Raw genomic sequence first — 14,294 nt, forward strand, 5'->3', positions numbered from 1 at the left:
TCTCCCACAGAGACTTGGGCCTCTGACCTAATCAGCAGATTCATTCTTTGACGTATTCCAAATAACATGGCCTAATTGGGGCGTGGTGAGAAGGGGAAGTAGGGCCTAACTAGAGGAAATTATGACACCAGGGGCGTGTCCTTGAGTCTACATCTTGTCCTAGCTTTCTCTTGTGATTTTCTCTCTGTTTCCTGCCCTCCACGAGGTAAACAGCTTCCCTTTTATATGTGCTGGCCACTAAGATGCTCTGCCCACAGGTATGGGGTTGAACAGCACTGGACTGAACCCTCTATAACCATGTGCCAAAATAAGTCTCCCCCTCTCTCGTTATGCCAGATGATTGTCACAGCACAAAAGAGCAAGCCAGCTTGGCATGGCATGTCAGCTTGCCAAGGACCTACACAATGCCCACTGCTTCCTGGCCCTCTGAACACCAGGTGCCCACGTCCCGCCAACACCACTCTTCATGTGTCCTTTGGCTTAAGTTAAAGCTCCTAAACTGTCTTGCTTCATTTAGTGTTCGACTTGATGCCAAACCCCAGCTCTTAGTTTGACCATCTCCCTGCGATGCCTGGGTCATTGGCCTGGATCTGTCCTCTCATATACCCTCAGGCATTGAATTAGCAGATTGTCTGCAGAGGGTGCTACAGAGGGAACCCAGGGCCTGGCTCATGCTAGCAATACTGAGCTATGGAGTCAGTCCTTACGTAGGTCCCTTTATCATCTTCCTCCACTGGGCTTCTGAGCTCCAGGTGGATGGGGAGAGGGGCTTACTCAACAAACATCAAAAGGCAGGGGCAGGCTGGACAAATGAGTGAATGTAGAAAGGAATCTTTAAACCAAACAGGTCAGTCATGAGTCACAGGACAGAGCAAGCTCTCTGCTGCCTCATCCCCTGTCTCTGAGTGACAAGCAGGTGTCACTCAATCCACAGTGAGTTGAGTCTTTCTCTTTCACTGTGCTCCAGTGAGGAGGGAGGCTCAGGCCATAGAGGGAGCAGATGCAGCAATGCTGAGCGCCCTTCTTTTCCTCCCTTCAAGGGTGGGGTGCTATACCAACACCTTCGGCAGCTATAGGGCCCCACCAGACACGGGAGATAAAATACAGGGAGAGAAATCTAGGTGATAATCGGATTTTGTCAGTCGTTATGAGTGAACAACAGTGTCCTTGACCTCTAATCCTTCTCTGTCCAACCCTTAGAGTAGTAACATGGTCAGCTTACACACTCCCCACACACAACCACCTGGCTTCCCAGGGCAACCCAAAGACATCAGGAATTTCCAGCCTAATGTGCAGATGTGGAAACTGAGGATTGGAAAGCTTCTGCCACCTGCTCAACGACCATTTTGAGTCTGGAGAGCCGCGGCCCGGACAGTGGGGCGCCCACCCTTTTCACACTAAAATGCAGAAATGCTGGCAGGCACGTCTTTTCTTGCCCACTCTGCAGGACAGCAATTTCTACAGGGAACACAATGCTGGTTAGAGGCAGGAAAAAAAAATAAAAATAAAGTTCCTGGATGTGTAGTAGCCAAACTGAAAGGGGATGTTATGTGTCCGTGGGTGGGGTAGGGTGGGGAATTTCCTTGATTGATGGCCTCTGCTCTGAGCAGATGTTGGTTTACAGAGGGCCATGAGGTAACCTAAGATGGATCAATGTACCACGTGACCCAGGGAATCTGTCTCCATCTGGGATGGCTGGGCCTCTGGGTCACCGGCAGCCCGGCGCCAGGACAAGGTGCATTTCCCTCAGACACAGAGGCAAATGGTGGAAGATGGGATAGGCATTCCCGGGCTTCTGCTGGTAGCATGTAGTTTCTGCCTGTCCCCAATACTCTCCCTGCTGCAGGGGAAGTAAGCTCACGCAGGGGTCAGAACAGCAAGACTGGTTTTTCTGAAGAGGTAGGTGTGTTTAAGTTCCGTGGGAAAATGCATTTCTGCAGTAGAAGCTGCATGCCAGTCCCTGGTCCCCGGCCCACTTCACTTTCACCTCTCTCTTCCTCATATAGCCCTTGTTTAGATGTGGAGCTGGCCACCACCCTCTGAATACTTACTAGGTCCTGTGGTGGTTTGAATGAAAACGGTCTCATGGGCTCACGGGGAGTGGCACACTTAGGACGTGTGGCCTTGCTGGAGTAGGTGTGGCCTTGCCGGAGAAAGTGTGTCTCTGGGAGGTTCAGACCCTTAGCCAGGCCCAGCTTTCTTTCATGCTTTCTTCCTGTTGCCTGTCAGTCTGGATGTGGAACTCTCAGCTGCCTTTCCTACCATGTCTGCCTGTGTGCCACCATGATGATAACTGAGTAAACCTCTAACCCCCAATGGTTTCCTTCATAAGAGGTGCTGTGGTCATGGTGTCTCTTCACAGCAACAGACCCCAACTAAGACACCTCCTCTCAGCAGAAAGAGTGCTTACAATCTGAGGAGCCATGAGATCTGCCTCGGTCTGACAGAAGTGGAGATTAAGGCAAGAGTGGGGAAGAGCTTCTTCAAAGGCACACAGCACCGAAGGGACAACATGGTGTTAGAAGGTCCTATAAGACCTGCTTCTGGGTGGGGAGGTGGTATCCCCTGGCCCTCATTCCAGTGTCTGTGTATGCAGGATCTGAGGCTGCCATGTGCTAAGGGTATGACAAGAGATACTAGGCCAGGGCCGCTCAGATACTGGGAGAGCTGGCACCTGCTCAGCCCCTCACTGTATCTCTTAACTGGCTGCCCCATCTCCAAAGAGCCTTTACTAACTCCCGGGGATGTGTCTATGCCCTTGCCTGTTCTCAATAATTGGAGATCCTGTTAAAATTAAGCCAGACTATCCTGGTTCATCAGGGCATCATCTTGTTCCTAGTCTTTAGCACATGACCTGCCGTTTTGCATACTCACCCTGCTCTGGCTCCACTTGCCTCCTAGACAGTATGTAGGTGCAGGAGGCATGCTCCAACCTCAGGACCTTTGCATATGCTGTTCCCACTGTCTGAACTGCTCCTCCCTCCAGATATGAGTGTGTCTCTCTCCCCCTGGCTTCAGGTCTTCCTTAGGTGTGCCCTGCCAATCCTCCCCCACCCCAGGTGCCCTGCTGTCTTGTATTATTTTCTTCAGCTCTTATCACTTAAGAGTGATGTGATGTGTTGGCCACTCAGCTCAGTTCTCCATCATTACTTCTGGCCTCCAAATTCAATTTCCAATGAAGGAAGCATTTTTATTATTCTCTGATGCACTGCAGTACCTGGGCTGCACACAGCATAGGGCATGCACCCCATGAAGATTAACAGAAAGGAACAAAGAAGAGGAAGGGGGGAAACAGATGGCATACACACCAACAGACAGACTAAGTAACGTTCAGCAAACAACTTAAAGAAGAGCCAGGGTCAGAGGACAGGGTTCACAACACCACGCAGAGGCAAGCCGGCCGGCAGGGACCATGTCCTGACTTGGTCTCTCACCAGCAAGCTGTGTGACTTGGAGTAAGCGCTCCTCCTCTCTGAGAGTCAGTGTCCTTCTCTGTAACATGAGGGCCTTAGCAGTCACGGCCCTCATGGAAGGTCACAGAGGACATGTTGGAGAAGTGCTGGGACTGGGCCTTAGAGAGTGCTCCTCAAGTCCCAGCTATTATTAACAGCCTGGGCTCCGGGATTTTCATAGGCTGAGGTGTGTGCTCAACTCCCGGGATCCAGCAGTGACCAGATAGGGTCACTCCCTCAAACTGACCAAGTAGGGGTAACTGACCACACCTCTCCTGTCCGGGAATGTACAATGAGGCAAGAGCTGGGAGTCTCCCCTTTAAGAGGGTCAGGGAAGACTTCCCGTAAGATCTGCCACGCAAGCTAATGGCACAGGCCATGGGAAACACTGTGTTCAGCCATGGGAAGGAGAACATTCCAGACAGGCAGAGGCCATGACATATGCAAAGGCTGATCATGCTCTCCACCACACAGCGATCACCTTCCCTTTACAGACCCTAAAGCTAACCTCAGAGAGGGAGAACTACTTCCTGAGGTCACACAGCAAGTGAGGAGGCTAAGGCAGCATGTGAATAGAGGCTCTTCTCCAGAGCCTGAGACCACTGTTGAGGTGGTGACCAGGTGACAGACTGCGCAGCGAGAACACCCAGTCCCCAGCCAGGACAAGGGCAGAGGTCAGGGGCGGCAGGAAGGGCTCAGCCCCCACCTCTGCCCTGTCTGAGGGACTCCCCGCTCCCCCATGCTGAAGGACAGTACCTCCATCAGGTCTATAAGCCACAGCAGCCGCTCCTAGGGAGGGTGGATGGGCAAAAGGCAAAAAGAAAAATATATGAAATGAACGTCAGGGGATCAAGAGGCCTCAGCACAGGCCCCACCACACACACACACACACACACACACACACACACACAAACACACACACACACACACACCTAATGAGGGAAACCGTAGGGTTTACCTCAGAGGAAGCTGGAAGGCCCTGCTGCTATGGAGAGCTGATCCTATCCTTGCCGGGGAGGTGGGGGGGGGGGAGTGGGAGGGGGTTGGGGTATCTCCAGAGGTCAGTAACTTGGGGCAGACTTGGTGCCAGCATTACCATTCACAGAAGGAAAAGCAGGCTGGAAGGGACCAGTTTGTCCCAGGTCACACCTGCTGAGGACAGGCAGTGGTTCAGGGGAATCTGCTTGGAGACTTTGATCCAGCAGTTTAGGTTCTCAGGGACCTGCTGCAAACTTAGGAATGAGCCTCAAATAGTGCTCAGGGTAGTCCCTGGGAAGGGACAAAGGGAGGGAGGAGAAGTCCCCCAGCTCAATGTCTTCCAGGGCCTTTGGAAGGTTGCCCAAGCAGGAAGGGCAGCAGGCAAAGGGAAGGCTTTAACTGCCCCAAGAGTGTGGCCACATTCCAGGGAATCCAGTACTCATCTCCAGCCCAAGAGGGATTTCTGTTCTCCCTACACACTGCAGACTTGGAGAAACAATTCCCCTAGAAGGGAGGAAACTGAGCTGAGGCCTGGAGAGATGAAAGGAGTTCCCTCCCTAAGGCTCTCTCAGTCTCTGCCCCAGAAGCTCCTCTCTGCCTGGGAGAGTATCTTATTCTGATATTCCTGGGTCCCCTGTCTGGTCAGATTCTGAGCAGCCCCCATTTTAGAAACCGTGGAAGCGATGTCAGGGTGCTCTCCCGTCTGCCCCAAAGCTGCCTGTGCAGAACCAACTTGTGAGATCTGCTGTGTATGCCCAGGGTGGCCTTGGGCACTGCGGTCTCACAGGTGCTGTTCTCAGCTAACACTTCTCAGGGATGGAGAGGCCATTGCTGGGCTGGAGCTGGTGTCCCTGCTCTCTGCAGAGCTCTGTCCAGCTCCTCTTGTCTTACACTGGCTGTCTTCAGGACCTCAGGTAGCTGCAGCCAGAGATGGCAGGACCTTATGCAGTTTATTCATGGGGAAGCTGAGGTACAAGGAAACCAGGACTTAAACCCACACACTTTGTGCCTCTTGGCCAGAAGGTACTCTTCCTGTGGCACACTGGTTCTGACTGCAAAAGCTGCGGTTGTATGCAACTCTCTGGGTATTAGGTGGCTCTTGAAGCTCCATATGGACATTTTAAGGCCAAGATCCTAAGAACTGACAGATAGACTACAGACCAGAGCCCACAGCCTGAAATCACCTTATCATGAGGTGTGTCAAAGCCTGTGGTTGGAGCAAAGTCAGCAGCATGGGATCAGGACCTCTGTGTTGCCCTGGAAGTGACCTGCACTTCCGAGGACTTGAAAAACAGCTGCTGGCACATCCAGAGCTGTGGAGGAAGGCATGACAATCTCTGGGGTCACCTCAGGAAGGGAAAAGGACCCTTAAAGATGAAAGAGATGGGGTTAAGGCCCTCCAGACCTCAGAGTGTTAAAGTAAGGCCATGTCAGGAGCCAGGATCTGTGGGGAGTGAGGGCTGTCTCGATGGACTCACCAGATAACCACCAGCTAGCCTGTCTTTCCCACAGCTCCACCTGAGCTTACTGCACTTAGTGAACGCTTCAGAACCACCTAGACTCACTCCATTTCCATGGGTGACTAGACTGGAGCCGGGCCTCCAGCCCAGCCACCCTCCTGTGGGATACCTGGCTGTCCCCTAAAAAACAAGGCATTTGCTGTTTGGCGTGTGGTGCATGCCTTTACTCTGGCACTCAGAGGCCAGCCAGGGCTGCACGTTTCAAAACAAAAGAAAAGAAAAATCAGAAACAAAGCAAAGAAAACCCAAGGTGCTTGTCTTTGAGAATCCTGGGAGCAGAACCACATTCAAGTGTGGATTAGATGCTATACTAGGGGCAGCCGAGTTGGCAGGAAAGCCAAGCCAGGCTTGGGGCTCCGCAGACAACAGGTGGCCTTCAGCAAAACCCCTAACCACAGTCCAGAACACCACGACCGACACTTTGTTAGTGCTGACCCTGCACTGAATCCCACGCCTTCCCATTTGTAGTTTTTGTTTTGTGTAATTATTCTTTACGTTTTTATTGTGTGTCTCTGTGTGTTTGTGTGTGTGCGTGTGTGCATGCACTCACACACATACTCATGTACATGTGGAAATCAGCGGTCAACTTGCAGGAGTTAGTTTTCTCCTTCCATCGTATGGGTCCCAGTGACTAAACTGGGTTGGTGGCAAATACCTTTACTGCCTGAGGCATCTTGTTGCTCCCTAAAACATCCCTGAAAAAAATAAATAAATGAAAACCCTTTTCCCTAGGATTCCCAGACTGAGAGCCCCAGAAGGCATATCTTTCTTCTCAGTCACTGTCCACATGTCCGGCACACAGTAGGTGTCCAGCACACAGTAGGTACTCCACAATAACCAGGCTCTCACAGATAAGAAAGGTGAGGCTCAGTGAAGAAAAGCTTAACCGCGCCCCTGACCTTCTCACCGGGGGTAGGGCAGGGGCGGCTCACCCTGGCCGAGCTGACGGTTGTGGAGGTGCCGTGGCTGCCTGTGGATGAGCCCGTGTCACTGTAGGACACCATGGAGTAGGTGTCTCCAACACCAGGGCCCGGGGGCTGCCGTGCCTTCATGGACTCTATCTCCCGCCTCAACACCAGGTGGTCAAAGCGGTCCAGGTCTTGGGGTAAGATGGTGCCTCTCACCTCAGACAGGATCGAGAACTGCAGGGGAGGGTGTGACAAAGACACTCAGACATGCAGGAGAGAACTCCACCAGCAGGTGAGACTGGGACTTCTACCCCCAAGCAACCTGCCTGCAAACGTGCTCCGCCCTTCTTCTGTGGCTCACCAGTGTCCCCGGGGGAACATCCAAATACCACTACTCAAGCACCAGGCCCAGCATTACCTGACTCTTTCCTCTCTGTCACCCTTCCTTATTAGCATGCACAGGTGACAAAGTCCCAGAGCATACGATCACGCCACAAAGCCCTCAGGCATTCTTTCCACCTACAATGGTCCTCTGAATTGTCTGCAAACAGTATTTCCTCCTTGTGTGCCTACAAGATACCCTCCCACTACATTTAGTTGCTTCTTCCTTTCAGCAGTTTCGGACCCACAAACAGACTTCCACCTGAGCAGGCTTCTGTTGCTGGCCCCTCTCTCTGGGCCCTGCTTATGAAGAACAGCCTGTGATAATGACCACTGTACCATGTCCCTGTCCCCAGAAGTCTGTGAGTTTGGAGAATGGGGCTGCCCAGGGTCCAGCTGAGCTGAGGTCCTTGGTAACAGGGTAGGGACAGAAAAAACAAGTCACCTTGGCATGTGTGTTAAGCAACTCAAACAGTGCCATGACCAGGGCCTCCACAGAGATGGCGCCACCACGGTACTGGTCCAGGTAGTACATCATGGTGGCACGCTCCTGCTCCGTCAGCAGATGTCGGGCTTGGTCATCCAGCAATGCACGTGTCTGATTTCCCAGGCTGCTCAGGGTCACCTGGGAGCCAGCTGGGCCCTTGTAAAATCCTGGCTGAAAGACAGAAGGACACAAGCCAGAGGACTCCGGGCTGCTAAGGAGCCAGAGGATCGGGTAGAGCCAGTAGCAGCACTGTAGAGGAATGCTGTGGCTTCTAGAGGTCCTTTGGTGGTGTCCACACACACAGGAACCTCTCCACCCGACCCTGGGGTGATGACCATGTGTGGTCATCTCTGTGGTACCTTCATATTTCGCTCTGTGTCTCCTTGTGCCTATCAGTTCATGCGCCACGTGATCCTCTGGGCTTCCCTAGCTCTTTTAGGAAGCTGGGGTGACAAGAGTCCCCACATTTCTAAATTATAATTCAGATCTATTTCCCTAACTCATGCCAAATTCTACCCGCTGTCCTCATCACTGGCCGGCGATTACTGCCCAGGCTCTCCTCAGGTTCCCTGGCTCACCCTGTCACCTTGTGAAGGACATCTAGAATGGTCTTGGAAACAAACTTTTTGTGTGCCTACAAGATGCCCACTGCCCCTGCCTCTTCCCGTGGTTCCAGAGCCTGTGAGAACAGGTCGGCCTGCCCACCACTCCGTCCCCACCCACTGTCTTCTCTTCTTCCACTAACCCATGCTCTAGTCTGCCCCACAGCCCTGGCCTACGCTCTTACCTTGGCACAGCTGGCACCTCTCTGCCTGCTGTGTCCCATCCAGGTTTAATGACCTAGTTCTTAATCCCCCCTAATGCCCGCCTGCCTCCGTGGCTCCCAGTGTGTTCTCTAACTGGTCATTTGTTGGAATGCCTGCACCGTATTTGTGAGTCTTCTGCTGGGTGTGACCCTCCCCTACCCCTAGCAGGGCAGGAACCTGGAGCCGGCAGAGTGGCTGGAAGCCAGCAAGCACCTGGAAGCCAGCAAGCACCTGGACAGTTGGGCAGCCCGGCTGAAGCTCCCTACAGTGTGTGAGTCCCTGTGCAAAACTCTGCCCAGGACTGAGGAGAGAAGAAGATGCTGACCATGTCCCAGAGATGAAGAGACCTACCTTGCTTGTCCCTTCTTCTGTGAGGTCCCCTGGAAACCTGTGGAGAGAAACAAGCCCCTTCAGCTCATGTTAGCATATGGGATGGGCACACACGGAGAAGGCTGAGCTGAAGCAGGAAAGCCAGGCTTTGTATCTAGTATGGTGGCACATGCCTGTAATCTTAGCACATGGGAAAATCTGGAGGTCAAGACTAGCCTGGGATACATAGCAAATTCCAAGCCCACCCCAAAATAGAGCAAAAGTGTGAGAAACCACAAGTCCCCGAATCATGGTCACTACTTAGGGGATGCTGAAGGGCATGTGACCCATGAGACCTACAGTGGCTTTTTAGCCCTCCCCATTGGCTACAGATTCAGCACTGCCACACCATGCAAGGGAGCCTCCTGAGTGCTTCTGTCCTGAGGGGACTCAGAGTTCTGGTTGGCATGGGAACAACGGAGAGTCAGGAATCATAGGTGTGAGGAGAACAAAGGACCTCTGACAGGTGATCCAGGTCAGCCATCCCCTAGGAAGGTGGGGAAACAGGTCTGGGAACCCCTGGAGGCAACTTGTAGGGATGCCTCAGCTCCAGCTCATATTTTCATGAGAAAATATAGGTTCATGCTGCAAGAATTTGGAATTTTAAGAAAGAACCAGAAATCTAGTTTTTAAATGCTAAATCTGGGTTTTAAAGAAAAATTGCTGGAAATTAATTTTTTTTAACACATGTAACATCATGCATGAGAAAGGAAGGGAATAAGAGAGAGAAAGAAGACCCGGTTGGGGATGTCTGACCAGCAGGCACCAGCCACCAGGTGGAGACGTCCAACGGGGACCATAGCTGACACAGGTTACATTATTAACAGGCATATAGCCACCTGGCCACCGTGCCCAGTTTTGGTTTCTGGAACTCTTTTATCCCAAGTACCTTCTGGGATCCTCTCTGGCAGTATGGGATGGGGGCAGAGCTCACATACAAATGCAAACTTAGGCACCCAGAGAGAGAGAAGTAATTTGCCTGATGGCAGACACTGAGGGCTCTAAGTTCTGCATTTGAAGTTTCCACGAGGACTCTGAGGCTAGGCGGGAGGGTAAGAGCCCACACTTAAGCCATGAGTAGGGTGGATCTCAGGGTCGGGGCAGCAGGCTGAGTCCTATGGCAGAAGATGAGAGGAACAATAATTCTCAGAAGTCACCCAAGGATCCCTGAACCCCCTGCCTGAGGCCAGACCCTGCTGAGTTGGTGGTGCTTTCCCCAATCCTGGAACTGGCAATCCATTTGGTCTGGTCCACGGTGGTTCGTGCGTGGGGCAGCCTTCCAACGTCCTTCACAGTCAGGATGAGGTGCCTGGATGACTTGAGCAGCTTCACCGCCTCGTCATGCAAGATGCTGAGAAAGCTCCGCCCATTCACCTCCAGAATCTGGTCCCCAACCTGCCAAGACCAATACCATCACATGGGCTGCCCTCGGCCCAGCTCTCCACTTGCCAGACTAAGGTGAGGTCAGTGAGGCTCAGGGAAGCTATGTGGATGCCTGAGGGTCACAGGAAGGAAATGACAACTTGCTTCGAATCCCAACCCTGAGCCCTGCTCCTGTCACTAGAAAGGGACACTTGCTATCTAGTGACAGCTTTGAGAGTCTACTCTGACATTCCCCAAAGTCCCTCATCAGAAGCAAGCCAGCTCTGAGAACAGTGTCAGATGAACTAACTGCAGGATGAGGGGAGGGGAGTGAATGCAGATGCTTTTTATTCCCATATCTGATTCAGACTTACTGTTGAGATTTCTTGCCTTTTAATTTTATTTTATTTTATGTTTATTTTATTTTATGCCTTTTAATTTTATTTTATGTCTTTTAATTTAATTTTATTTTATATCTGAGTTAACTGTAGGCATGCATGCCTGGTGCCCAGAGAGGTCAGGAAAGGGGGTCAAATCCCCTAGAGCTGGGGTTGCAGGTGGCAGTGAGGCAACACATGAGCGCTGGGACCTGAACGTGGTCCTCTCCAGAAGCAGTAAGCACCCTTAACTGCTGAGCCATCTCTACCTGCCCCCCCATCACATTCTTCTGTCACTTTGGAATGTCAGCAATACTTTAACTTAATAAAGAAAAAAAAGACCACAGGAACTGAGACAACCAGCCTCTCACTGAAGGAGCTCACACTGCTGGAGTCTTATGACAAGCAAGCAGTTTTGTTTGTGATATGGAACAGACAGGTGAGCATGTTTAAAAGAAGAAGATAAGAAGACAGAGACAAACCACTGGCTTTCCAATAAAAACAAATCTGCAACAAAGGCAGAAGAGGCAGGACGGAGACGCTGCAGTGTGGAATAGGGAGCAGGGACCACCCTGCAGGGTCGAGAGTCAGTGGACTTTCTCTTCCAGAAGGTTCTCAGGTCCATGGATGGGACAGCATCGCACCTGCTGTAAGCTGCAGGGTAGCTGGCCCACTTGCGGACTCTTCTCAGCTGTATTCCTTTCCCTCCTTCTGAGCCCACAGTATCAACAGTGAGGGAGTCTGGCTTTCCCATGGCTTGAGCTACTGAGCTTTTCAGTGCTCCAGCTTACGCTTTTGTAAACTTCAATGAAGTCACTGCTTCACTAAACTAGAGCTGGGATGAATCACTTCTCTGGTTTGTCATTGATGCCTAATCTGAGGAGAAGAAATATTTGTTTATTTCACCTCAGGAAAAGTTACACAATAGGATGCTGACCCTCAGTTTGTGACAATAGCACTAGTGAGAGGAACCACAGTGTGCAAACCTGGGTGACTAAATGGCTTGACTTCCAACCCAGCCTGTTCCACAGCCACCTTCCGTAGCCATGCTGCCACACATGGACCACAACTGACCCAACCATCAGCTCCACCTGTATTTCTCAGCTAGCTCTCCAGCAAGTGTCATCCAATCTTCCCTGTCCTCCACCCTCGGTGGCCTCTCTCCTGGGTCCCCACCTGCTCACCTGATGGTTCCCGGGGCAACACTTCATCCCTATGGATTTATATTCAAATGGCCACAGTCACCATGCAGAAGACTGTTAACATGTGGTAAAGAGCTTCAGAGACCGTTAGACCTGTGTTCAAGTCCTTCCCCTGCTATTTCCATGCCATGTGACATAGCTCCACTACCTGCCTCCCTTCCAGAAGCTCTCCTGCTTCATTTTCCTCAGTGGATGTGAACTGGGCCTTGGCCCAGGATTTTCCTCCTCCAAATGTCTAGTATCAGTGCCTGTCTCTATACACTATCAAACATGGTACCGCCCACAAAGACAAGTCTCTCTCCCTTTCCACTGGTCCCACTGGGCTCCCAAACAGAATGTGGAACAAGACCAACCCTGCCTTAGGGCATTGCCAGTATGTGCTCAGGAAATGCAACTTTCTCATGATGATTTGGATTTTGTCAGTTCTACCTTGGCCCACTCTGAAACCCAGAACTCCGAGATCTGCTCTGGCAGTAGCCTTCCTGTGCATGGAGCAAAAACCCACCTCCCTCCAGGGTCCCCTGCCCAAAGCCTGTTAGGCAGCACTCCCAGGAGTCATGGCACTGTTCTGGAATCTGCTGTGGGAGCCACAGTCAAGGATGCACCTCTCATATTCCAGTGTCCTTCTGCTGCTTCAACTCTCTTTTTTCTTTTACAAAGGAGAGATCTCTTTATTAAAACAGATAACAAACATTAAAAGCAAAGTAGATACCTCCACAGAGCAAATTACTAAAGAAAATATATACCTAACTACATTAGCTACATCTCTTATCCATTCTTAGGTCGTATCAATCATTGTTTAGTCTCCGTTCTATTCTTTTTTTTTTTAAATTCAACTTTTAATATTTATTTCCACACCTTTATTTCAGTGCACAGTTTAATTAAAGGCACTAGCATCTAGGAGAGTAGCTGCGTCCAGGCATGCTTCGGACAGCTCTGGATCCCGCTTGGGATGGCCTCAAAGAATAACACCATTCAGCAGCCTGTGAGGCTGGACTGGGAGCCAGATAAAACATAGGTCAGCTCGTTGAATGGGAGCTTCATTAACTGGCAAGTACTTAGAATGGTGGATGCATGACTCCAGTAGCCAGGGCCACCATACACATCCTCTCAGGGGCACTCCTTGCTTATGTGAAACCCCTATGTCCATGGGCTTCCTGATCCTACTGCTTAGGCCTGACAGGTCCAAGAGAGGCTGTGGATCACCTGTAGGGACTACTGTGGTTCTGCATGTCAGCCTTCTTCACAGCTTCGATTCAATGCCCACCATTTCTACCGTCTGAGCCTGTGAGTGGTGCAGCACAGTGCAGGCTTCAGCTACATCCTGGGTTTCTGTGTGTTGGAATCTCATGTTGACTGGCTGAGCATTGCTCCCTCTGGCCTACTGAACCAGCCTATCTCTGTGGGAGGAGGCAGAGGTGATAGGGCTTCCCTGTCATCCAGCTGGAGAACTGCAGGGTGTGGGAGTAGCACACACGTTACCCAGGTGGACTGGAGCCCTTGGGCCTGACTCCCTCTTCCGTGTTTGGTTTCTTCCCCCAAGGGCCAGCAGGAAGCTACTGAGTTGAGGGGTTAGGGTCAGGCCCATCCTAATGCCTGCCGCAGCATCTGACCTAGTCTAAGTCACTCCTCTATCTAGGTTCCTTTACTCCCTCTTGCCCTCTCCTTGTAGGAGGGTATGTGTGTTTGAATGAGAATGGGCCCAATAGGCTCACATGTTTGAAAGCTTGGTCTCCAGTTACTGGAACTATCTGGGAAGGAGTAGGAGGTGCAGCCTTGTTTGAGTGGGCATGGCTCTGTTGAGGGGATGTGTCACTAGGGGTGGCCTTTCGGGTTTAAAGCTCACACCAGGCCACGTCTCTCTCTGCCGGCAACTAACTCAGCACATATGAGCTCTCAGCCACTGCCCCAGTGCCACGCCTGCCGGCCACCACACTCAGGATGCTGATGGATTAGACCTCTGAAGCTGTAGGCAAGCCTCCAGTTAAATGCTTTCTTCTAAAAGCTGCCTTGGTCGTGGTGTTTCCTCACAGCAGTGGAACAGTAACAGACCAAAGCTGTCAGGATGGACACTGCTGCTCGCTGTGACTCTTCAGTTGACAAACCGATCTCAAGAAAGGCCAGTGTCTCACTCAGTGTGCTCTGGGGGGGGGGGGGAAGGTGTCTCCACACTGCAGCTCTACCGCAGAGGCCAGGCAACCATGACACAATAGCCCAGCGGCCCACACACTCTCTCAAGTTATGCCCAAGTCTGAATGTTCTCATTTGTGGGATGGGTAGGGTATAGCCAATGTCAGGTCACTGTGAGAACCAATAGAAATAGCCAATACAGAAATAGGGACACAAGGCTTTCCAACTGCCTCCTTCCAAAGAGACCAGCTGAGAGACACCAAAGTCGCACAGGAAAGAGGTGAATACGCAATACCAAGCCTGTTCTCTCAAGCTCTACCCC

At 51.5% G+C, this 14,294-nt stretch overlaps 1 protein-coding gene across 11 annotated transcripts in view; it reads right to left on the reverse strand.

Moving 5' to 3' along the window:
• Whrn (whirlin) overlaps positions 1 to 14,294 on the reverse strand; it is an 86,694-nt gene that overhangs the window by 10,728 nt on the left and 61,672 nt on the right. For 4 of the 11 annotated variants that reach the window (XM_021650003.2, XM_021650002.2, XM_021650008.2 and 1 more), the window contains exons 4-8: positions 10,094 to 10,296; positions 8,884 to 8,920; positions 7,685 to 7,897; positions 6,883 to 7,092; positions 4,209 to 4,241 (exon numbers count right to left, since the gene is read on the reverse strand). In XM_021650003.2, the coding sequence (XP_021505678.2) occupies positions 4,209 to 4,241; positions 6,883 to 7,092; positions 7,685 to 7,897; positions 8,884 to 8,920; positions 10,094 to 10,296 (696 nt within the window). Of the gene's footprint in view, positions 1 to 4,208; positions 4,242 to 4,479; positions 6,646 to 6,857; positions 7,093 to 7,684; positions 7,898 to 8,883; positions 8,921 to 10,093; positions 10,297 to 14,294 lie in introns of those variants that run through there. The other 7 variants (XM_021650005.2, XM_021650004.2, XM_060381192.1 and 4 more) reach the window with 6 other exon arrangements.

The sequence above is a fragment of the Meriones unguiculatus genome, chromosome 3 (genome assembly GCF_030254825.1).
Source record: "Meriones unguiculatus strain TT.TT164.6M chromosome 3, Bangor_MerUng_6.1, whole genome shotgun sequence".
Lineage (NCBI taxonomy): Eukaryota > Metazoa > Chordata > Mammalia > Rodentia > Muridae > Meriones > Meriones unguiculatus.